A 23,970-nucleotide genomic window follows, 5' to 3' on the forward strand; every position below is an offset into this window, starting at 1 on the left:
TCCTCAAGATTACGCATCCTTTTATGCTCCCTCGTGTGTCCAAGACTTTCTCTATGGTGGTTATCATATTCTTAATTACACACTTTTCCATAATTTTTGTTATCAACCGAATTGTGCTCCCCCCGTTCGTGTGTGAACCCCCCTAACTCCCAGTACCTCTGAATGACTGTATTTGGAGACAGGACTACTAAAGAAGCAACGTAAGTTAAAACTGAGGGGGCCCCTATCCATTTGGACCTGTGACCTTATAAGAAGAGATTAGGACACAAAGAGAGACACCAGGGACGTGTGCACAGGAGAGGACTACAGGAGGACACAGGAAGAAGCCAAGGAGAAATCAAACCTGCTGACACCCTGATCTTGGACTTCCAGCCCCCAGGCTGTGGGAAAATAAATGTCTGTCCATGAGCCAGCTAGACTTGGTATTTCACTATGGCAGCCCAAGCCAGCCAGTACATACTTAAGGCCTGGCTCCCTCCCCTGGACTGGGAGTTGCACAGGATGGAGAATGTGCCTTCATTTCTCCACTGAAATCTCTGTGCCTAGTCGAAGAAGAACCAGTGATGTCTGGTCTAATTCATAAGTTCATGAACAAATGAATGACGCAGCGCTACGTCAGTGTTATGCTGAAAACTGTCTTCTAGGTTCTCCTAAGAGATTGACAGCAGACATGGTTAGCTTTTATTTGGAGAAGGCAAGAACATGCAGACAGCAAATTTCAAACCCTAGCTTGCTGAAAGGGTTCTGAAATGTGTCACTGCAGTGGGGACTACTGGGCATCTCAGGCACGAGACCTGCAGGTGGTCCTCAGAGGTCTGCTGACTTTCCTCAGGGTGTGAGTGCCAGGGCAGAATCAATCGCATATGCAGGGCCAGGCTACAGGCCTTGGCTCCCCTGCAGGATCCTAGCCTGGTGCCTCAAAACTGGGATCCAAACCTGCTATGAGAAAGGCTGTCAACACCCAGAGTCTCAAGCTAGTGTTTGGTGGTCCTGGGAAGCCAGATGCTACCCACGTATTTCCAAAAATGACAGACACCAAGCTCATGACTGGTGTAAGCTGACCCTCTGGGGAAGTCTAGGGGCCCCATGGGATGTACTTGGAGTTATAGGGGCATTTGAGGTTCCACATCTCCTATGTGGTCACCTGATTTAAAAGACAACCACATCCCTGTCCATTATTAGGTGGCTAAATGCTGAAAAATCAATCAACAACGCGTCACTTTTGGGTCTTATCACATACTTGGTACCTCTTCTTAAAGGTGAATCCCCACCCCACCAGTGGTTGAACCTTCTCAGTCATGGACTTCTCCTTAGGCATTAGTTCACTAACTGCTCCAGATGGACCTGACCAACACACAGGAGATGGATCTGGAATATAATTTCGTAACTGTCTGTCTAGGGCTCAAGTACTTGACCCTACACCGTGTGCCTAGATACCCCAGCATCAGATACACTGGAACTCTGGCATCCACAACACCACGAAGGGAGAACACCAAGCTGTGGGAGTCCTCTGGCTCGGGAGGCTGAGGAGAAGTCACAAAGGGCATTTCCTGTACCTGACACTTTGTTCCCTTTCCCCACCTGTCTATAAATGGTTAATCTAGCTAAGCTGGCAAGAGAGGCTTGCTGCCTCCTATAAAGTTTGATTCCTGGAGGCAGATTTTTTTTTTTTAATCCAGCAAGTGTCAGATCATTGGAAGGGTGGAGTAACGCTGTAAACCACAACACGCCTTTGTCGGGACTTGTTCAGGAGCAAAGCACTGAAAGAAACCAGGGGGGAGAAGTGAAGTGAACATTTTTGGAGGATCACTCAGCTTTAACACACCTCGGCTGGATCTGGATAAAAAAAGTGGGCACAGCAGACTTGTAGAGGAAAACATCAGGGGAAGAAAGAGAGGGGGCATTCAGTCAAGGTCGTTTCCAGTTCCATCAAAATCACAAGCCAGGTAAGTAGCAGGAAGATTGACCTTCCGCCCTTTTTCTGGGACTTTGATTTAGAGGTTTTCGACTTAGAAATTAAATTTTCCCTGGCGAAAACAAATCAGATGAGGTTCCTTTGTTTCTACAGTTCTTCTAGCTGAAGTGATGAATTGGTCACGAGTGATGACTGTGGTGTATGTGTTTTGCACAGTGCAAGCCTTTTAAAGGACTAAGAACAACAACAACAAAATCCAGGGGTGGGAAAAGTAAGGCCACTTATGATGTACTGGGCTCCAGCCGCAAGATTTTTCTGTGTTACTCTCGGTCTTGTGGAATGCCCTGAGGCAAGGTGTTTTATTTAGGCTACAGTGAGGGCTGTGGGTCTGTCTCCACCCCAGTCTCCTCTCTCACTGTCTGGCTCCCCCCACACACCCCGCTTCTCCCCCAGACAGGCCAGAGGGGTGCAGGGGAAAGGCGAGGGCAGATGGGGGCCTGCCAGCAGCAGCCCCTGGCCGCCTGGACTCTGTGCTGCCAAGTTCAGATTAAGCCTCGGGGTCCCGCCAAAAGACTGCTGCTCTTCATGTTGTAAAATTGTTACTGCCCCTAATCTAAAGTAAAGTGAAATCTCTGAAATGGCCTAATTGATCCAGGAATTCCCCAGAGCCAAACTCAGAGGAATTAAAAGCAGAAGAAAGAATACTTGTCCTTATGCATTTTCCCACCAGTCAAGTCAGCCCCCTTTCCCCCAAAATCACTCCGGGATGAGAATTACCAGTTTACGTGTCCACCTAGACCACAGTTGCCGCGAACTAACAAATTATCACTTGACTTTTTGAAGCAGAGGCAGAGCCTCTGGCGCCCCACTTCTTTTGGGAAGCAGTTGACAGGGAGTAAAGAGTTGGATTTGCTGTGTCCCTAAAAACGTAGTCAGATGCTTTCAAAGGTATTTGTTGGGAAAACAGAAGTGCTTCTCGCCTCTGTATGTTCCCTGGAAGCGAGGCACAGATGGAGCCAGATCCACCCAACACACGTGTCCAGCCCGAGACCCCTGGAGAAGCGAGGCGTGCTTTACTCTGGGGCCCTGAGAGCTACGAAGGAATCTGATCAGTTTTCCTGGGACACTTAAAGTGACCAGCCTTGTGTCAAACAGGCATAGAAACTGCTCCAACCGGTGAAAACAATCAGACTGAGAACGACCCACGTTCTTAGACTAGGCCTGACCAGAAGATTTGTTCATTTGACTTTATTAACAGCTGCACCCACAACTGTAAACAATCCAGCGGTGTCCCTGCCTGGCCGCCTGTGGCTGTGAAATCCCGGTGCCGAGTGTAGCAAGTGCAAACCCGTCTCAGGGTGTTACAGAGACAAAACTCCAGTACTTCCACCCCAGGGCGCCCGTTTCCTGGCGATCACACTGCTCGGCTCTTGTATGTTATCACCGCCGTAGGCAGAGACTGGAATGGGGCTCACTAGGAGCTGGGGGAGGCAGGTATGAAAACACAGGCGGGTAGAAGAAAAAGCTCACGTTCCGCGGCACAGCACACGACTGCAGGGAACAACAGCTTATCATGCACTTCGTCAGGAATGGAAGAGAGCAGCTCATTGGCTCCAAACACTAACAAGTGATACATGTCCCTGGGAGGCTGAGACAGAAGGATGGCAAGTTCAAGCCCAGCCTGAGCAATTTAGCAACTTAGCAAGACTATGTCTCAAATCGGGGGTAGCTCAGTGCAGAGGGCCTGGGTTCAATCCCCAGGACTCCCACACACACACACAAAGGATAAATGCTTAAGATGACATAAATGCTAATTACTCTGATTTGATCAATATATGTATACATGTATCGAATTATCATGCTGGAGCTCATAAATATGTATAATTATTATGTGGCTATTAAAAATAAATTTTAATCTGGGCCTGGTAGCACATGCCCATAATCTCAGCACTCAGGAGGCTGAAACAGGAGGATCATCATGAGCTTGGGGTAAACAGTGAGTTCAAGGCCAGTATGAGCTACATAGAGAGCCCCTGACTCAAAAGTAAACAAATAAAATTAAGAAAGAACTATGGATGTACATTAGTATAATTTTGGAATTGAGAACTTGAGTTATTTGCTCATCCTAGTGCCAGTAAAGTGACCCCAATGTCCAGGAAGTTAAAAATTATGCTATTCCGAAGAGCTTCCATCATATGGTGCTTTTGGAAGATGAGCTCAGGTGAGGCCTTCCGGGAAGGGCAGGCTCAGGCAAGAGCCAGGTGAACTTTCCTTTCCCTGTCGTTATGCTTCAAGAACCGCCAGCACTTTCAGAGCGCCTGCCGTCCCTTAGGGTGGTCCTGACCCCAACCTATGCCTTCCTCACTATTTGCCATTCAACATCTCACTTACAGAGGACACCCTTACTTTGGTGAAAAGGAATCTGTCACCCAGCACATCCCTGCCTCCTCCGACTGTCGGTCTGGCAGAGGATCGTGCAGGCTGAGGGACACACAGCATTCTGAGCCTCTTCAGACTGAGGAAGAGGTGTCTTTCCTTCTGAGCCTGCCTGGGCAGGCGCTGTCCGCAGGGTCCCTCCCGGGGCTCCCAGCCCCTGACAGGGGCACCTGGTTTCTTAGCAGGCTGTCTCTTTGTGTCCTCTGCAGGATGGGGAACCCTGAGGTTTTAGCTGTAGAAACTGAATCTCTGCCAGGAACAAAGGGAAGAGACGGAAAGTCTAGAAATGCGTTATTTTCCTGGAGACAGAAAGAACAGGCAGAATTTGCCAGGTTAGCTGTTTGGAGACTGAACTCTTCTTACCAAATGCCTATCAAACATCTCTCTTGATGCCTACAAATGGAATAAACCCAGGCAATCCTAGCTGTAAAATTCACTGAAGGATCAAAAATAAGCAAGAACTTACAGGTAGTAAAAGTTTCTGTGAATTGTTACAAACAGGTCTTTTTGGAATACTACTGCCTATCAATTCTGGTGTCATCCTAAACAGCTGGTCCCCTCCTGAGTGGCAGCCAGTGTACTTAAATGTTTAATCTCCCCAAACGCCTCCTGTTCCATAGCTAATGATTGATGGGTCGGGGGAGGAGGCAGAGGGGCCCCCAAAGGTGTAGTGCTTTGAGGAAGGATTCCTGGGAGTCCAGCTGCATGTGGGTTTGCAGGGCATAGTCCCACGGGCACAGCTGGAATGCAGACGTAGTCATAGGCCAGGCGTGGCCTTTAATGAGGCTAGACTCCCTTATAAAATGTTTATGGAGCCCCTCCTCTTAGCTCCAGGAAACATACCCCAAAAGACATTCTGTGGCATCCCAGATCCAGCTAGAATTTTTCCATGGTGCCTCACTATTTGCCTAGAGCCAGGTGTTTAAGGCACCCTGATGAGCAAGAAGCTGACACATTCAGCCAAGTCCTGCAGCTAACTGTGCTCATCACATGAGGCAGCTGACGAGCTGCTCGCACGCGGCCTTGGTTTCTAGCCGGGAAGTCACCTACAGCCACATTAGGACTTTTGTGGGCCCTCGACACTTCTGCCTCTGTGGGCCCCTCCTCCACTAAGGAAAAAACCTTAGAGAAAAGCATGTTTCACAATTGCACTCGTACAACGAGTACAATCCTGATTAGATTAGATTTGTTTTCCATCTGATTTTTAAAAGAAATGAGAACATTACTGGGGATGCCCACCCCTTTCCAGTGTGCTGTATTGTGGGCTAGGCATTGTGTCTGCCGTGTCTAGTGGAGAAGTCCATCTCAAACCCATTAGGTAGGCGCAGAGTGCCAGAAGAGAGCCCCAGGCAAGGTGCATGGGGCAGAAAGGTCTCGCCTCAATTCTAGAACCAAATTGGACCTGCAACCAACAGGAAAACCAGGAGGAAGAGAAGGAGAGGGGTAGGAAGAGGACCACAGGGAAGCCCAGGTTTCCAGTCCAGTCCAGTCCAGTCCCTCTGGAGCCCAGGACCACAGCGCAGGGAGGGAGTCCTTGCTGTGTGTCCCAGTGTTTACGGCTCGGGTCCCAGGCCACCACCACCCTTCGAGGCCAGCCCTGCCTCTGCCTTCTGCGCTGAGGGACACAGCAGCCAAGATGGTAACAACGTTCCTTCTCAGAGGTGGAGCGAGAGTGAAGGGTGCGCACAGAAAATGGGCGTCTCCGCCATCTCTATAGATCCTACGTCTATTTTCTTCATCTATTCTTCCTTCTGACATCTGCAGGGTTTGTCATGAAGAGAGAGCTCCAGCCTCTCCACAGTGTAAAAGTTCCATGCAGGGATCACCAGTCACGTCATTTTTTATTTTAAATTCACCAAGCTCCGTCCTCCCATCCAAACTTTCAACTAATGTACCGTGAATGTCTTAATTCCCAGAGTCCCAAACAGAACAGAACGCATTACAGAAGTGTCTAATGAATTAGTCAGCAGCGGTTTATTACCTTCGCACCAAGTAGAGGTTTATAGTCAGACAAAGTTCAGGGCACCCTGGCTTTTTAAGTCCTTTGATGCTCAGCAGAGGGCAGTCTGGCCTGTTAGACTCTGAAAAGTAAGATCCCAATACAAAGGAGTAACTCAGAGGGACCCTTCCTGGGCATGCAGCTCAGTGGCAGAGTTGCCTGCCCACCACATGCACACCCCTGGCTTTGATCCCCTCACAGAAAGAAAAATTAAATCAAAGTGGGACTTTTAAATCCTGTCAATTACAACTGATGGCAAGAAATAGGACAACTCTTGGAAAGTAGGTGCAAGAAAGGATCAAGAAATCGAGCTGTGGGTTAGCTTTCACAGCAGGGCCTAGCCTTGCTGCAAGTAGTGGCGAACGACCTTCGCATTCAGTTTCTGGCTTTCCAGCAGGTGGTGATGGGATGGACGTAACCAAGAGAAACAAGCGAGATGGCACGGAAGTCACTGAAAGAGGTCAGAGCATCTGAACGTTTTTCAAAACTCTGTAATTGTTTCATTAGAAGAGTAATAAGAAATTGAAAACAATTTATTCATAATTCCATGACAGCCACGGTGTCACTTTAACATGTGTTCCTAAATGCACCTTATTATTCCTTTCCATAACATGGCCCACGTGGATATTTATTTTAACACATAAGAATCAAAAGGCCTCCTGCCTTTTCTTCCAGGATGAAAATTACCACTTCCAGGCCTGGGGGTGTGGCTTAGCAGTATCCCCTTGCCAAGCATGTGAGAGGCCCTGGTTTGATCCTCAGTACTGGGGGAGGGGGCTTCTTATAGTTTTCATAACCAGCATTTTTAATAACTGCATAATATTTCATTGAATACAATCACCACAGTTCATTTAACCATTTCTCTACTGAGGGATAGAGAATAACAGAAATCTAGGTATGATACCCCAGTTCTTGCACGGACTAAATTGAAATAACACCAGGGTCATAGTAAAAATCTACACTACAAATTGAAAAAGATACATTTATTTTCTGAAACTTCCCAAATGATAAAGTCAGACACAACTCTAAATTAGGGAGCTTTTTTACTTATTCTGAGACTTTCATTTATTTCCAATTTAAAAAATAAACTTCTGGCTTCTCAGATTTGGAACTTCAGGTCAGGAGATAATTTATTTTTATATGTCAAAGAATTGCAAAAGGCTATATTGTGAGAGTTTTAAATGCCACTGTTCTCTAACAAAGTATTCATTTCCTTTTACGCATTGAGTACTGTGCCTGCTACATTCAGTCATGTTCTTGGCAGGAAAGCTAATTAGGGAAACATCGGGTAAAGGAGAATGGAGTGGGTGAGACAGGGCAGGCTGGAGCAGACCAACAGCATGGCTTTGGGTGGCTCAAAATGATCCCGCATTATCTTCCACCCTTCTCTTCTTTCAGCGCCCCCCCCACCTGCATGTGTCTGTACACCACACACACACACACACACACGCACACACATGCACACGCACACTGGCATCTTTTAAAGACCAGCCCCTGGCTAGATGGGTGCACAGCCAGGAAGGTAGTGGTGATGGTGTCAGGGTCAGATGCAGATTGGGCCCTGCTGAGGTTCCGGGAATCCACATCCGCTGCTGCTGCTGCTGCAGGCAACAGAAGCCCTTGGACGGCATGAAGTCTTGCTGCCTATGGGTGTCGTCTCAAGCCCATAATGCCTCCATCTACTCCCCATCACTGGGATCGGAGGAGCTCAGTTTTAGGGGTCAAGGGGACTGGTCCTCAAGTCTGTCTCTGAGGTTCATGGACCACTGATTTCACTAGCACCCAGCGGGACTCACTCCAAGCCCCTTCCTTTCTGTACTCCTGCTGGCACTGCAGACTTCAGAATGAATCCCGATGCCCCGGAAACAGCTCAGGTGTGGGTCCCAGCTGGCCAGGACTTTTAGGAAGGAGCAGGGCAGAGAGGTGGTGTCACCGAGACAAGGGGGCCAGCCCTCCTTCTGGGTCAAACCCCAGCCTGGCCTGCAGCTGTCCTGAGAGAGCCTGATACCAAGGCAACCCATCTTTCAAATCAGGGCATAACTTCTTTTGGTTCCAAAGAGTTACAGACTTATTTTGCAGGTACCTTGAGCCCCTGTGGTTATTGCTTATGTTTCCAGATGCATGGGTCAGGTGAAGCACATGTATGCAAAGTCTGTGTTGAATTTAACTTTACACCCTTAACCTATGCCAGATAGCAGGCCTTGTCCAAATATAGAGGTCTCCTTCCGTTCCCTAAGATCTCCTCTTTTTTTTTTTTGTCATTTTTAGTTATCACTGAAACAGTAACTACAAGACTTACATCCTTACCACCGAGTAAGTAAACGCCTCTTCCCAGCAGGTCATCTGTGAAGACCCCACCATACCTTTGTCCTTGGGAGGTTGCCCTCCTTTGAGCAAATCCAAAATGTTTGACTTTTTTTTTTTGCTAACAGTTACACTGAAATTAATTTATATACCACAGAGTCTACCTTTTTGAGTGTGTAATCCTGGGTGGTTAGTGCAGTTACAGAGCTCCAGTCTCATGTTAGAACACGCCCATTCCTCCAGAAAGAGCCTCCTGACATTAGAAGTCACTGGACCTTCCCCCTGGCCCTCTCCACAGCCCCGGAATCCACGCATCTACCTTCTGTCTTGATTTGCTATCCTAGCCACTATAATACCGAAATCCTACCCACCCTGAGCACAGAGCAGCTTCACACCTGTTAAGCTTCCCCTTTGCTCCACCTTCCGGCAGGGGCTCCTCAGGCTTCGTGGGTTCTGTAATGGATCTTCAAGTCCCCAAAACTACCCCACACCCCTCAGGAAGCCTGGTGGCCGGGCTGGGTGAGTCCACCCAGCAGCAGTCCAGACTGAGCAGTGGTGGGCAGCCAGATGGGGCCCAGAGGCGCCACACATCCCTCCAACTTCTCTAGTGGTTGCCACGTCTGGGCCCTTACCAGGCTTCTGCAAAGAGCAAGGCCAGCCCAGGGACCTGCTTCTTTGTCTACTATTCATTTTCCTAGTGAGTAACTTGCTGGCTCCACCCGGAGGCCGTCGTTTAGATCAATACAATATCCACTCCAGAAATCCGCAATCCTGACAAGCTGCAGCGTGGTAGCACCCGCTCTGTGTGTAGTGAGAGAGGGACCCCAGCCAGGAGGGGCCTGGTGAGAAGCCAGGGGAGGCCTCCACTCCACGGGGATGGAGGGATGACGTGACCTGGCTCCACCCTGAATTGTCATCTGCTTTTTGGTTCTGGCAGAAGGGGGCACCAGCAATGGCTATGCCAAAGTGGGCTCTCTTGGTGGAGGGGGCCGGCTGGAGAAGCAAAGCCTGACCCACGGCAGCAGCAGCTACATAAGCTCCAGTAAGTACCCTCCGGGGCAAGGCTGGGACAGGAAGGACGGGCAGACATGGTCCTCAGTCAGTGCCGGCGAGGGACCGTTAGAGCTAAATCGGGGTCCCTAACTGTAGCAGGCGAGCAGCGGGCAGGCAAGCTCCCTGCCACTCTCGTCCAATCAGCAGGGCATTAGATTCTCCGAGGAGTGCGAGCCCTGCTCCTTATGAGAGCCTGATCCCAAGCTACCCCCTCTCCCCTATCTATGGAGAAGCTGACTTCTGGGAAACCAGAGGCCTGATGCCACAGAGCTTGGGGACCACTGGCTAAATGACACATGACCCAGGAGGGTGGGACTTTTAAGCCATCAGTATTTGAACCCTGCTTAAAAAGGGATGTATTTTCACTCAGTCCCTGGTGTAAGATACTCATTAATTAGGAAGCCTGCATGAGTAGGAAGCCTTTTCTTTTAGGAAAGGGCTGGCAACTTCAACTAACAACAAAAGAAAGCTAGCAATCGGGTTTGTCTGCTCAGAGCCTCTGGAAACACGGAATCCCACCAGGCTCGCATGGGGCACAGACCCACTGCTGCCCATGGGACGTTCTTCCAACAAAAGCAAAACAGAGCAAAGCGAGGGAAAATAACACGAAGTCAAGAGCACACACATAACCGTCACTGAAACCACAAGGAAAAGCCAGGGTATGAGAAGGGCCAAGCTGGCCCAGAGAAGTCCTCCCCTCCCTGTTGAGGGCCACCAGGTCATACTCTCGCCCAGCCAAGCAGCGGTCTGTGACTCAGCACCGGTCCTCAGGAAAACCCCTGCCCTGTGTGCGCTCTGTAACCGCGAGTCGGAGGGGCTCCTGCCTTCCGGCGTCTGCTCGGGACAGGCAGTGGCGGCGATATCCCCGTCCTGCAGGGCCTCCCTTAGTGAGCGGCCGCCTGAGTGTGCCTGGTTAGGCTGACCGGATTTCAGTGCCTCGGGGCTCTACCTCCCACCCCACTGCAGGTGGAAGCTTGCGAGGCAACGGCTCCACCTCTAGTTACCGGAGGGCTCAGTCCCCCGCGTCCACCCTGCCCAACTCGCCCGGCTCAACCTTCGAAAGGAAAACCCACGTTGCCCGCCACGGCGTGTACGAAGGTACCTGTCCTGCAGACCACGGGGAGAACGCCCCTCTGCCCCTGGGACTCGGCTTGCCCTGAACACTTGTGGGCTGGCCCCTGGCTTCACCTCCACCCTCATTTCTTTTAGAGACTCACAGTACTTGCAGATTTTGTTCGTTAGCCTGTCTGCACCCACCTACTCACTCTTAAGCTGGTTCTTCAAATCCCTCCCAGGCGTGGAACACTGAGTGGAGGGAGGGCCTCGGGGTGCTGAGATGAATCAGTCATGGATCTTGTCTTCCAGGAGCCTAGGTCTGATAGAAGAGTTAAAGATGACAGATAAAAAACCATCATGCAGCTGGTCCTGGTGCCGCACTCCTGTGATCCTAGCACTCTGGGAGGCTGAAGCAGGAGGACTGAATGTTAGAGCTCAGCCTGGGCAACTTGCAATTTACCAAGACAGTTGCCTGTGTCAAAATTAAAAAAAAAAAAAAAAATCAAAGCAGGGGATGTAGGCCAGTGTGAAGACCCTGGGTTCAATCCCTAGTACAGCAAAAAAAAAAAAAAAAAAAAGCTATAATGCAGAGTAGACGAGATTACCATCTTCAGCTGAAGAAAGAAAGCATGGCAAACCAAGGAGGAGGTGACATCTGAATCTGAGCTGGGCCCGCCTGATGTGTACAATGCTGGCACCCAGGGAGGCAGACACAGGCAGTCCAGGGAGGGAGCAGCCGCATAACAAGTCAGGCAGGAGCCTCAGGGCTTATGCAGGAAGCAGCTGCAGCCTGTGTGAAGAGGGACTGGAGAGGACCAGGTGCCGCTCAGTGGGAGTCCTGAGGCCCTGGGTTCTAGGGAACAAAAAGGACAAAAGGGGTTGGAGGAGCCAGAGTCGATGCTAGGATATGCTGTTTGGCCTTCATTCTGCACCCAGTGGGCAGCCATGGAGACTTCTGAACAAAACAGTCAATCGCATTTGAGGTCCAGGACTAGGAGAATTAGGAGGCTGAGTTTCAGGTGCAGGCTGGGCTCAGGGTGGAGCCAACAATTGAAACAGGACTGAGGAGGCGGACTCCGCTTGATTGAGTTCAGTTACTTTGTCCTCAAATTGTGCACCTCTGGGGAGAGGGTAGTGAACAGGCGAGGGAAACATGGAACTTACCTCCGGGAGGAAGTTCAGGCAAGAGTTGAGTTTGGGAGTGGTTCACACAGGGATGCTGTGGACTGGAAGACCACGGAGTTTGCCAAGGAAGAAAGGGTCAAAGCAGGAGGGAGCAAAGAAAGAGAAAGCTGGAGAAGAAGGAGAAAGCAAGGCCTGGGGTCAAAGAGAAAAGGAAGAGCTGTAGCTGCTCAGGTGGAGACGGGGCCCTGGAAGGCACCTGGGTTCCATGACTAAGCCCACTGGGTCCCCGGCTTGTGCGGGAGCAGTTCAGATGGGAATGGGCCAGCCAGATGGAAAATGAGTTTAGCAGTGAGAGGAGATGGGTGCGAGTGACAGAGAGGCAGGATTAAGGGGCTGAGTCCCCTAGTAAATGAGTCAAATGGGCTGGCGTCCCAGTGCAGAGAGGCTGGCCTGCTGGTGCAGCGCGAGAGTCCCCAGGGAAGCTCAAGATCCAACAAGTGAATTTCATCACACTGTGCTATCTGCCTTCCTCTCCCTCCCCTCCCTCTCCCTCTGCTTCTCCTCCTTCTGCTTCCCCTTCCCCTTCCTTCTTCTCTTCCCCTTCTCCCCATTCACCTCCTCTCCTCCTCCTCCTCCTCCTCCTCCTCTTCCTCCTTTTCCTTCTCCTTCTTCCTCTTCTTCCACCGAGCTATGTCCCCAGCCCTCCACAGTGCTCTCTGATGTTAGGCCTGAGCAGGGCTCATACCTTTATTTTAACAAGATCCACTTTCAAAAACAAGCATCACAAGGGCAGAGGGTTGGGGTGTCATGTTCTTGGTCTTGAGCCTGATTCTTTCCAAATGCCTGCTCACCCCTCCTGAAACGCTTCTGGCCATGGGGCAGGAAGAAGGGCTGGAGCGGGCCACTCTCTGGGAAGCTCACAGCCCAGGAGGCCAGCTGTGCTGAGTTTCCGTCCCCTTCTGCAGGGAGCTCCAGTGGCAACTCTTCCCCGGAGTACCCTCGGAAGGAGTTGGGTATGTTCTCCCCTGGTTCTCGGAGGATCTGCTCCGGGCACTGAGGAAAAGCGGGGCTAGGGTGGGCAGGAAACATCTTGAGCCGAGGGAGGCAACCCCTGCAGGAGGTGAGCCCTGCCAACTCATCGCTCCCTGTGCCTCATCTTAAAGGGACTCCCCATCACATGAACTTGCTTCACAAGCATTAGCTCACAGCACTGTTAAAAATGCAAGCTGTTTACACAAGATTCGTGGTCAGATACATACATCGCTGAGGCCAAGCAGTAACTGCCAGGATTCCTCCCCATGAGAGGCACAGGGACAGCCAGCAAAGATAACCAGCAGTCACAGAGCAACAAATGCCCACGCCCCAGCGCCTCCGCCCTCTCTTGCTTCCAAGAGCCACATCATAGCCTAAAGAACCCTGGACCATGACTTAGGTCTTTGGTCCATATTCTGGGAAGCTTAGTGGGCTTGTGAATTGGGGATATGACCACTGATTACACAGTGGTTGTTTTATTTATTTGCTTACACCTGAAAACCAAGACAGGCTCTAAGAAACAAAGGGATGACTTGACAGCCTTTTGATCTGTTTGGTCAGTGTTGTCAGCCAGTACAAATGCATTGTGCTCCCAGCCTTAGCTGCAACACTGTTTGCTAAATTAACATTCCTTTGGGAAGTGAACATCTTACTGCCCTGGGGTATTCAGATCCTCTCTGCCCTTTAGCTATGCAGTCATCATTGACTGCTATGCGGTCATCATCTATTCAGCATCTGCTGTACAGAATAGCCCTTTGCTGGGTTTATACACAGTAAGAGAAGCCCCCAAATGTGTGCCTTCATGTCAAAACTATCCAGCATGCCTCCTCTTATATAGGCCTGAGACTGTGTTTATCTCTTTCTCAGCGTCTTCTGCAACCAGAGGGCGGAGCCAAACGCGAGGTGAGCACTGTCCCGGGTCCAGTTCACTTCATTTGGGCAGCATTTCCTGAGTGCCAGCCTTGAGCCGGGACATGTGAGGTACAGGGATGAGCAGGCGAGGCCTGGCCTCTGCCATCAGCACACTGCAGGCTCAGGGCCCTCATGCTTGATCTTGCCACTGTGAAGTGGACAGCAGCAAAGGGAACAGTCATTGCTGGGTGTCGTGCAACCTCCTTGCTCAGCCTGAGGCTACATCAGGCCCCAGGTGCCTACAGTGGACAGGTAAGGTGAGGAAAGGGATGTCCCCCTTGTAGCAGAATTCTTCTTAGGACACCAAGTGTCTGCCTCTGGGACACAGAAACCTAGGACAGTTCGGAGCTGCTCAGACCCAGGGTCAGGAACTGTAGTCGGGCTCCTCCGCTCACGGCCCGTGTGTCTCTTTCTTTGCACAGAGAGCGAAATTCGAGTTCGGTTGCAGAGTGCATCACCTTCTACCAGATGTGAGTGGTCAGTGGCTTGCTGCAGAGATCCGGGGGCCTTGCAATGAAATCACACACGGATGTTGAGTACTGTTTAGGAGTTACAGACTAGTGCTGTGTGTGCATGCGTGTGTGTGCATGTGCTCAAATGTGCATGCACTCAATCGTAAACATCTTTAAGGGTCTTCTGTGAGTTCCCCTGTGCTAGGAGCTGGAGTTTAGTTGCACTGGTTTTAGCTGCTTAGCAGCTCACAGAGCAACTCGGAGAAGGCAAATCAGCCAACCTCACAGCTCAGTGTGGCGAAGTGGCGCAGAGGAGCAGCTCCACACTAGGCGAGGGCCAGAGAGGCCTTCCAGGTCAGGCGTGCGCCACAGGGTGGGCCTGAGTCAGGGTCAGAGGGTGCAGCCAGGATGAGCATCTGAGGCGCAGTTCAGGGTGGGGAGCAATGAGAGGGTTCAGTTTGGACAGGACCAGAAGTAGACTGTGGAAGCTTCTGCTTCACCTCCCAGGTCACAGACTTCCCGCCTCCCCTCACTGGATGTTCGACTTTTGTGGCTCTTTTTGGAGGCTGTTTGGTAGCACTGTGAAAAGCCTAACGCTTAGGCGGGGAATCGCACCTGATTGGAAGGTGGGGCTGGGTGGGGGGTCTAGGCCCAGAGCCAGAGCTCACCCCCAGAGCTTAGTTCCTGGGCGGTGGGATCTGGCCAGTGGAGTCCTTCCTGGCTCGGGGTGTTGAGCCCAGGACAGAGCTTTGGGGCCCAGAGAGGAGCCCACGCGTCCCCGCATGCACTGTGTGCAGGTCTGCTGACTCCTCCTCTGTGTTGCCCTGCACGGTGCCTCCCTTCTGTCACGTTTTCCACTTTGGGAGGCGGGACGAGGAGCTTGCTCCCTAGCTCACCTTGCTACGCATAGTATCAGCGGGATGGACTTGAACGTAAGTCACGAATGAATGCAGCATGCTGTTCAGGACTTGGGCCACAGAGTCCTCTGGACACTCCCAGCCCAGAGCCAGGACCTGACGTCCCAAGCACCCTATGCAGAGGGTGAGATGACCATGTGCTTCCACAGGCCTGGTTTCTAGCTCCCCACTCCCAGGTGAGAGTCACAAGCACATCTCTGTGATGTCTGTGTGGCCTTATGTAAGGTATTATATTTATGAGGCACTGATATCCAGGGCCGGGTGGATAAGTGTTAGAATTAGCAAAACACGAAAATTATAAAGCTAACCAAAAATGCCCAGTGTGTGAAGCAGGCGGCATTCAGAATGCCATGGATGTTCCTCTCACTGCAGCGACACTCAGGAGAGTCCTGGGCCTGAGGGGAAGTTTGGGGATTCCTCCACAGGGACAGAGTTGGATGATGTCAAGCGTTTGCTCAAGGGCAGCCGATCGGCAAGTGCCAGTCCTACCCGGAACTCATCCCACACACTCCCCATCCCCAAGAAAGGCACGGTGGAGACCAAAGTGGTGACAGCCAGCTCCCAGTCAGGTAAGCCGGACCCAGCCTGCCGGAGGGGCGGGAAGAGGTGGCTGACTTACCTTGGTTCTCAGCTGTGCCCTGGCCTCCTTCCAGGCTTTGCCAGAGACGTCAGAGGGAGGGAGAAAGGGCTTCGGAGGAAAAATGTGTGAACCGCACATCAAGGCTAATCCGCCTTCTCTGCAGCATGGACATGAGGGCTCTGTGCCTCTCATCCACATAGCAACTGCCTCAGGCGCATGCAGGAGTCCAGCCCTTCTCCCTCGAGATCCTCTCTAGGGGGCCTGGACGGTTGGCCATGTCGGCCGGGCTCCCCACACAAAGAGTCTGGGGAAAGTTGTAGTGCTTTCATGCCTTCTCTAGTGAATATTTACTCCTTGCCTCTTCTGTGTCAAGTGCCAGGCACTGAGGGAGAACAGAGGACAAGACAGGCATAGCCGCTGCCCTCTTGGTGCTGGGCTCTGGGGAGTCGAACAGGAAGCCAAGAGGTCCCGGTCAAGGGGGATGAGCGGTGTCCAGCACCCGTATGCCAAGTGCTTACTGAGCACAGAGGAGGTCCCGTGGTTAGGAAGACAAATTGGCAGAGCCTGGGAGGAGGGGAGGACAGCAGCCAAGTTATCTCAGACATGCGGCTTTCCTCTTGTTGACACCCAGGAAAACCAACAAGTGTTTCTTTCCTTGTGCTTTCCCTATAAAAACAAGCCTTGGGTGCTTTATCACCCAAGGACACCCCACACGTGTCTGGGATGCTATCAGTTTTGATTTGGGGGTCTCGTTTGCTGGCTCCAAGAGAGCTGCCCCTGGCATCTTTGAAGATGGAGGAGCCAGCAGAAGGTGGGACAGCCCGCGAGGAGAGGGAGAAAGGGCTCAGGTTGACTTTGCATTTCACCGAGAGCTGGCAAGAATTTCTGTGTTCCCCAGCTCCGCTATTCAGTCAAAAGTGGGATCCCTGGCTGCTGGCTGGCCGGCCCGGGCTTGCTGGGATGTGGGACCTGCAGGGTTCAAACCAGGGAAGTCCCTGGAAGCCCAGCTGCTAAGTTCCCCCAGCAGGGAGGCGTGGACTGTCGCTCCCTGGCAAGTGCTCACCTTTGCTTCCAGTCTCGGGCACCTACGACACCACCATCCTGGACGCCAACCTGCCCTCCCACGTGTGGTCCTCCACCCTGCCCGCGGGGTCCTCCATGGGGACCTATCACAACAACATGACAACCCAGAGCTCATCCCTGCTCAACACCAATGCCTACTCGGCAGGCTCGGGTAGGTGGACACCGCTCTCCCTCGGGGCTGTCCAAGTCGCCACGCCTCTGCCCTGGAGCTGAGCAAACTCTGAGACCTTGCCCTCCCCGGGGCCAGTGGGGAGGTTTCCTACAGCCAAGCAGGCCAAGGGTTTCCCTGGAACTTTGGTCAGTGCTGTCCCATAGAACCGGGTATTAGGAAAAACCGAATGGGGAAGGACAGCGGGCAGGATGCTAGGGCTCTGTCGTGGCTCCATGTGAATTCTCTGCGGGACCTTGAGCAAGTCCCTCGACCTCAGAGCTTCCGTACACAGTGGAGTCGCTAACAGGAGTGCCTTTCGTGGATACACTGTCCACTACCGACTGACAATCGCCTGTCGGCTGGGACCCAACACAAACCACAGCCTGGTGTTTGGTTCTCTGCTGCCAAAGATGCAACCATGTGTAAAGCCCAATCCTGGCATTTCTTGTGGTGACCGGCACCCCTCTCACCCACCTTTCCTCTGCCTGCAGTCTTTGGGGTTCCCAACAACCTGGCCCCCTGCTCCCCAACCCTGCAGCCTGGACTCAGCTCCTGCTCCTCAGGTCAGTGTTGGCGCCTGAATCGCCTTCTCCACGCTGTTGCTTACAGAGAAGAAAGTGGAGTGGTTTCTAGACATGCCCTCACTACCCTCCCCTTGAGCGGCAAGGACTTCACATGTGCTCAGCCGAGCCCACAGCTGTGCCAGTGAGACACAGCCCAGACCCCACCTGAAGCGCCAAGCACAGGGCCCGGGCCGCCAGCAGGCTTATTCTGTGCTCTCCTTTCTTTTCTAGGAGAGGTGGAGAGATGAAAGTAAAGGGCCGCAGTGAGTCATAGCCTGAGACATTTTCAGGGTGAAAAGCATTTGTTTAGAAGTGTCCTACTTCAGATCTTTATATAAGTTCAGTAGTTCACTGGAGTACCTACATAAGGGAGAATAACATTACTGGTTGGCTTCCAATGCAAACATATAACTTTTTAAAAAAAATATTTACTCACTGTTTCCACATATATCATAATAGTCCACATGGACATAAATTACTAGGCACATCTGTTTTTTTAATCTACCTTCTTTTGTGATAGTGCAGCTAATAAATATAAGGACAGGGCCCTTCTTTGTCTACATCCCTGGTATCGCTGCAAATGCAAATGTAGCGATCAGATTTCTAACACCTCCAGTTCACTAGAGTCCCGCCAAACCCAGAAAAACCTGGCTTCATGCTTGCTGTTCCCACCTTCACTGTTATGTTTTGCAAAGTTCCGACTGAGCCAGTCCCAAGGAAAGGCTGAGCTGATAATGGAAGCCAGATCTTGAGCTCCAAACTCTCAAGAGGATGGAGTGATGGAAGCTGAGGCTAGGGACGAATGGGTTTCTGGATGTTGTTAATACATAAACAAGGAGTCTTGGAAGGGATAATGAGGGTAAGGGGAGTTTTCCGTGTTTGAGTCAAGAGCAGACAGAGTTGTAGGGAGAACCAGGAACCTGGCAAGTTATTGCCTCTCAGGCCCGACGTGGGATATTTTAGGGTCTCAAGGGTTACAGCAACACTTGTCAGACCCCACGTGAGCTACAGCTGTTACGTTGTGTGGTCCTAACTGCTCAACAAAAGGAACTGTTAGTAAAATTTGGCCTGGAGTGGGGTGGAGGCACAAAAAAGTTTACTGTGTCACTAACAGTTTGGGAAACAAGGAAGGCTGGAAACCTGTCATCTGCAAAGTCCTTTGTCACAAAAGGGGTTCAGGGGCTTGAGGAGGAGGCCTGCAGCTAGGAGAGAGGCAGTGTCCATGCGCAGGTTCTCAGTGCTCTTGGTCCCTCTCACAGTGTTTGGAATGCAGAACAACCTGGCCCCCAGCTCAACTGCTCTGTCCCATGGCACAGCTGCCGCTTCAACAGGTTAGTAGCTCGGGGTTTAGTCCTGGAGTTGGAAAGAGACACCTCCTTGAGGCTACAGCTCTCAGGATCCCTTTCAGCAGCTCAGTTAGAAGGACCAAAAGGCCCCTGAAAAGAGACCGGCCTCTCCCCAGATCAGCCCCCTCCCCCACCCCAGAGATGGCTCCCTTGACCATCTGCCCGTCAGACGGGAGTTAAACACACAGGCGAGTTTGTCCCGCCAAGAGCATCTGTGCCCTGGGATGTGTCACCTGCATGTCCTCGTGGGTCTTACCACCCCCTGGTCAGCCTGGAGCTCCCTGCAGCCCACAGCTCACTCCCGCACAGCCCACTGTCACTGCAGGTCAGTCTCCTGGTTGATTTCATGGTGAACCCCAGGCTGCTCCCCTGTGCAGAGCTGGGAGCCGGGGTAGGGATGAAAGAGACACGAGCCCCGGCCTTTGCCTTCAAGCTGCCTACTGTTTAGTCAGAGTGGAAAGTCTAACACATGTGAAGCAATAACAAGAATGAAGCAGGGTGGAAATGCAGAAAGAAGGGATGGATGTGAGGTCTAAGAGGACTTCCTGGGGGAGATGGTCTTTGGAATGGTGCTAGAAGGGTGAGCATGTTTATACCGAAGAACCCTCCATCTAAGCCCTCTTTGCTGCTCCAGTGGCTAGAGAAGGTTGATCCTGTGGGCTGCCTCTCACCCGAGGAGCCACCACTCTGGGGCTGATTTAGCTGCTCAGAGTTGCAGGAGCCTTCCTCCCGAACTGGTGAGCTCACTCTATGGCTCTTCTCCTGCAGCGTATGGTGTGAAGAAAAATGTGTCCCAGAGCCCTGCTGTTGTGAGCACCGGTGTGTCCACCACCTCTAGCAGTGAGTGCCGCTCTCCCCAGGGGTCAGGCCAGCACCCAGGCGGAATTGCCCAGCTGTGACCCAAGGGGTACTGGAGGAGAGGACAGAGCCCCTGCATGGTCTGAGGTCCACAAACACCACTCACCCCAAAGGTCCCTTGGATGTTTCTATGAACGCAGAGATGCTCGTCCCCTGAACTTACCTTGGCCTTCCTGCCCAAGGGGGCAGAAAGCCCTGCTGCCACCGCTGCTCAGCACCCGCACTTACGGTCCAGCCACCCCTTGTCTAGAGTCCTTTCACCTTCTCCTATTACATGTAACCCACTGTAAGAACCAGGGAGCCCCGCAGAAGTTGCCAGCACCCTGCCTGCTTCCTACAGAGTCTTTATCAACGTGGGTTCCTGACACACCTCGAGCCCTCCTCCATGGCTCTGCCCCCAGTGTTGCTTCTGTTCAGCAGTCATTAATTTTTTAAAATGGTTACCAAGCACTTACTTTATAGAAGACAAATTCTGTTCTAAGTGCTGGGAGCAGCGATAATCAAAGCATGAGGCCTCCTGCCCTCACCAACCTGATGACTCCAGTGGAGTAGGCAGATGACAGACAAAATACACAAGATCATTGCAGACAGTGGCAGCGATTCTAAGGAAACTGAAAAGGGTGTGGTGGAGACAGGAGAGCGTGTACGGGGCGGGGAACCCGTCAGGAAGACGGCAAAGACATCAGTTAAAGGTTACATCAGCTAAGGGTCCTGCCTGGCTGTGGGGAGGTGGTCACCCAGGTGGTAAAGATCCCGCACCTCTGGGTGCGAAGGCGGACCCACTGCCCGCTGGCCTGGTGCCTCTGTCACCGACTCAGCCTCCCATAGGCCAGGCCCAGGCAGCCGGGATGGAGCCGTGTCTTTGGTCCCCCAAAAGCTTCATAGCACCGCTGTCAGGAAGAACAGGACCCTCGCATTCGCACCCGCTAATCTCTCTCTCCCTCCTGCCTCCTCTCTTCTGGCCATTGCTTCCCTCTCCCCTCTCCCGGACATTCTCCTTCCTCCTGCTGGGCCTCTGTCCTCCTCAGCCTGCACCACCAATGTCCAAAACGATGAGATCTTGCACAAGGACTGCAAGTTCTTGATCCTGGAGAAAGACAACGTGCCTTCCAAGAAGGAGATGGAGCTGCTGATCATGACCAAGGACAGCGGGAAGGTCTTTACTGCGGCCCCCGCCGGCATTGCTGCAAGTACGCCAGAGCCCGGTGACCGGGGGTGCAGAAGAGAGGCTAGCTTGGGGAAGACTGCCTGTCCTAGCAAAGTGGTCTGAGGCGATTCGGTCATGCACCCAGGGCTACGCCACTGTAATGAAAAATGCCTGCCCTAATAGAGTGGACCAGGGGCTGCCTTGAATGCGGAAGAGCCATGAAGACTCAGGCAGCCTCCGGAGGGGTCTCTGCCAAACAGCAGGTCTAACACAAACACAGACAGGGGAGATTCGCCCTCCAAAAGCAGGGCTTTCTTCATACCCGGCTAAGCCTGACCTCTCCAAGCAGCCAGGGGTGCGGGGCAGGACGGGAGGCAGCGGGAGGGTGTACCACATTATCACGGGTTCCGTGTGTAGCTTCTTTTTCAGAAGACACCCTGAAAAAAGAAAAGGAGGCTGCCTACACTGCTGACACCTGCCTAAAAGCAGACACAAATGGTAAGAGCAGACCTGACTGCTGCCCACCTTGACGTGAGCCAAGCCACAACTCATTTCTGGGTCTCCCGAGACCTCGCTGCTCAGTGTGAACCAGCAGAATCGGGAACCTGCACAATCCAGGCCCCCAGACCTGCTGCGCAGGACGCTGGCTTAACAGACTCCCCAGCAGGCCGGGTGTGCAGAGCCCTCCTCTGGCGGGGCTGCAGTGGCATTGTTTTCTCGCCCTACTAGTCCTCCTATGATTTTCAAAACTAACAGAAAAGTGCCCGGCAAAGCCTTTTTCGCTTTGCTTTTTTTTCCTTCCCAAACACCTGGATCCTTTCTTGGGTAAAGACGTTTCTTCACAAGGTCCTGCAGCATCTCTCCAAACAGCTGATTTCGGAGAGGTCAGAAAGGAAGGGAAATGTCAAGTCATAGAACATTTTAAAGTAAAAGCAAATTAAGTCAGTCACCTCCCTGATGAGTGAAGGGATTAGAACTTGACTCTAAATCGGCAAGGTGAGCAATTCCTCGCATTTTAGGGGTGGAGCCAGGGCTGTGAAGTCAAAAAACACTTTTTGGAATATGATGAAAGATACTGACAAACTCACAGAAGATTCCACGCATGCCCACAAATACTGGAATAGTATCAAAGACTCGGGGTCAGGCTCTCCACACCTGTCCTGGCCAAACAGTCTTAGTGCCCTCGACCTGTGGACAAGGACGCGTGCCCTCCAAGGAGGAGGTGGAGCTGCTGACCAGGACCCGACCTATGTTCGGAGTCCCCTTAGCCAAGAGCAGAGTCAGTGTAGAGCATGTGCTTGGGGTGCACGAAGCCCTGTGTTCAATCCCCAGCACCAAAAGAAAGACAAAAAAAAGTCAGAGTCGGCCCGGGGATGTAGCTCAGTGGTTTCACTGCCTGGCTCGCAAGCGCAAGGACCTGAGTTCGATCCCCGGTACCAAAAAAAAAAAAAAGTCAGAGTCATCTCTCCGAAGCACACTTACTGTTTGAATATAAATATCACCCCCAACATGATCTTCCAAAATATTGATATTTAAAAGTTTAAGGCTGAAAGACAGTTTAAACACTATGCTTTCTTCCACTGTCACTTGCTGGCCAGGCCATGTCTTCACAGATATAGTCATAAATATCAGATCTGTGAGGACTGAGTGGCTTGCCATTCCGCGAGGTGCCTTGGGGGATAAATTTACCCCCAGAGTCAACACAAGGGGCACGATGACAAGCTCAGCTCCAAACCCGTTTGCCTTTCAGGAGATGTGAAGGTTGTCTCCACCAAGGGCAAGTCTGCCTCTGCAGGTGGGTGAGAAGGGGCCTCCCAGAGACAGACCCAGGGGCCAGTATGACGGGGTAGCAGACCACGGCCCCTTGCCTGGTGCCAGTGCACATGAGAACCACCAGCTGCAGCTCCCTGGAGGCTCGGAAAGGAGCGGAATGGGGGGCGGCCAGGCAGCAGCCTGGAGGTGGCCTTGGAGAAGCTTGGCTGAGGGACAGCTCTTCGCAGGCCCTGTAGGCTGCCCCCAGGTCTGCCCCTGGGGAGAGCTCTCACCATCCGCAGGGGCCCCGGGCGGCACTGAGCCTGATGGTCTGGCCCCCCCACTCCCTGCATCATGATTGGAGACATCTAACAACTTTATAGGTTTACTGGGCACCATTAAGTACTGTGCATGACTCTAGGCACCACGGGGACCACAAAGCACGAGTTGTAAAGCAAGACAGGCAGTGGAAGGCTTCAGGGTTCGGCCTGGTCGATGTGGGGGTGGCGACAGATCAGTGCAATACTAACGCACAGTATGGAGGGTCCAGGCCTCGCGCCATATGCTTCGCCCTCCGCTGCTTGCAAAGCCTGCCCGTTTGATTCAGTAACTGTCTTATGAAACAGATATCTCCACTCCATTCCAAGGTTAAGTGACCTTGTCAGGGTCACACGCTCAGGCCCATGATCATCAGACTTGTGCTCCTCATCAGCTGCTGCTGTTTGCACAAAGATGTTCAGACACTTAAGGCCCCACCCCAGCACTCGGCCACAGGAAGTCACCCAAAGCCAGGAATGTGGAGGGAAAGGGGCAGAAATGCCGGCCATCACCTCCCCTTCCCTGTCTGTCCCGCAGAAACCCATGGTTATGACCACCGCGGAGGTGGAGGGCTGTGGGGGGCCGCGCCCTCCTGGTGCCCCTGCGGCTCCTGCTGCAGCTGGTGGAAGTGGCTGCTGGGCCTGCTGCTCACCTGGCTGCTGCTCCTGGGGCTGCTCTTTGGCCTCATCGCTCTGGGTAGGTGCAAAGGTCACAGGGCAGGCTGCAAGGTCGGGAGCAGGATACGCCCAAGCCCACTGCCCTTCAGAAGGCAGGCACTGGCCAGAGGTCACAGATCATGGACGCAAACCCCAGTTGCTGCAGATGAGGAAACTGAGGCTCGGGAGGCACCCGGGCCCGGGCACATGGTCCCCAAGCATGTAGCTGGGACTCTAGGGCAGCTCTGATCCCACCTGTGGCTGCTGGTAGCTGTCAGCAAAGGCCGTCCACAGCCTTGGGCTTTTTGCCTGTTC

At 52.3% G+C, this 23,970-nt stretch overlaps 1 protein-coding gene across 3 annotated transcripts in view; it reads left to right on the forward strand.

Moving 5' to 3' along the window:
- Positions 1–1,760: 1,760 nt before the first annotated feature.
- The window catches only part of Col17a1 (collagen type XVII alpha 1 chain), a 44,704-nt gene continuing 22,494 nt past the window's right edge, over positions 1,761–23,970 (forward strand). The window contains exons 1-17 of one of the 3 annotated variants that reach the window (XM_013066159.3): positions 1,761–1,946; positions 6,745–6,810; positions 8,619–8,663; positions 9,592–9,696; positions 10,674–10,805; positions 12,854–12,901; positions 13,788–13,823; positions 14,255–14,302; positions 15,627–15,770; positions 16,857–17,015; positions 17,507–17,578; positions 18,838–18,909; positions 19,693–19,764; positions 20,811–20,972; positions 21,347–21,427; positions 22,680–22,724; positions 23,537–23,695. In XM_013066159.3, coding sequence (XP_012921613.1) covers positions 6,759–6,810; positions 8,619–8,663; positions 9,592–9,696; positions 10,674–10,805; positions 12,854–12,901; positions 13,788–13,823; positions 14,255–14,302; positions 15,627–15,770; positions 16,857–17,015; positions 17,507–17,578; positions 18,838–18,909; positions 19,693–19,764; positions 20,811–20,972; positions 21,347–21,427; positions 22,680–22,724; positions 23,537–23,695 — 1,432 coding nt within the window. In that variant the 5' untranslated portion in view covers positions 1,761–1,946; positions 6,745–6,758. Of the gene's footprint in view, positions 1,947–6,729; positions 6,811–8,618; positions 8,664–9,591; positions 9,697–10,673; positions 10,806–12,853; positions 12,902–13,787; positions 13,824–14,254; positions 14,303–15,626; positions 15,771–16,856; positions 17,016–17,506; positions 17,579–18,837; positions 18,910–19,692; positions 19,765–20,810; positions 20,973–21,346; positions 21,428–22,679; positions 22,725–23,536; positions 23,696–23,970 lie in introns of all 3 variants that reach the window. The other 2 variants (XM_013066160.3, XM_087185731.1) reach the window with 2 other exon arrangements.

This window comes from Heterocephalus glaber, unplaced genomic scaffold (genome assembly GCF_053883595.1).
Source record: "Heterocephalus glaber isolate CG9 unplaced genomic scaffold, H.glaber_assembly_v1.0 deba00001498, whole genome shotgun sequence".
NCBI classification, from domain to species: domain Eukaryota; kingdom Metazoa; phylum Chordata; class Mammalia; order Rodentia; family Bathyergidae; genus Heterocephalus; species Heterocephalus glaber.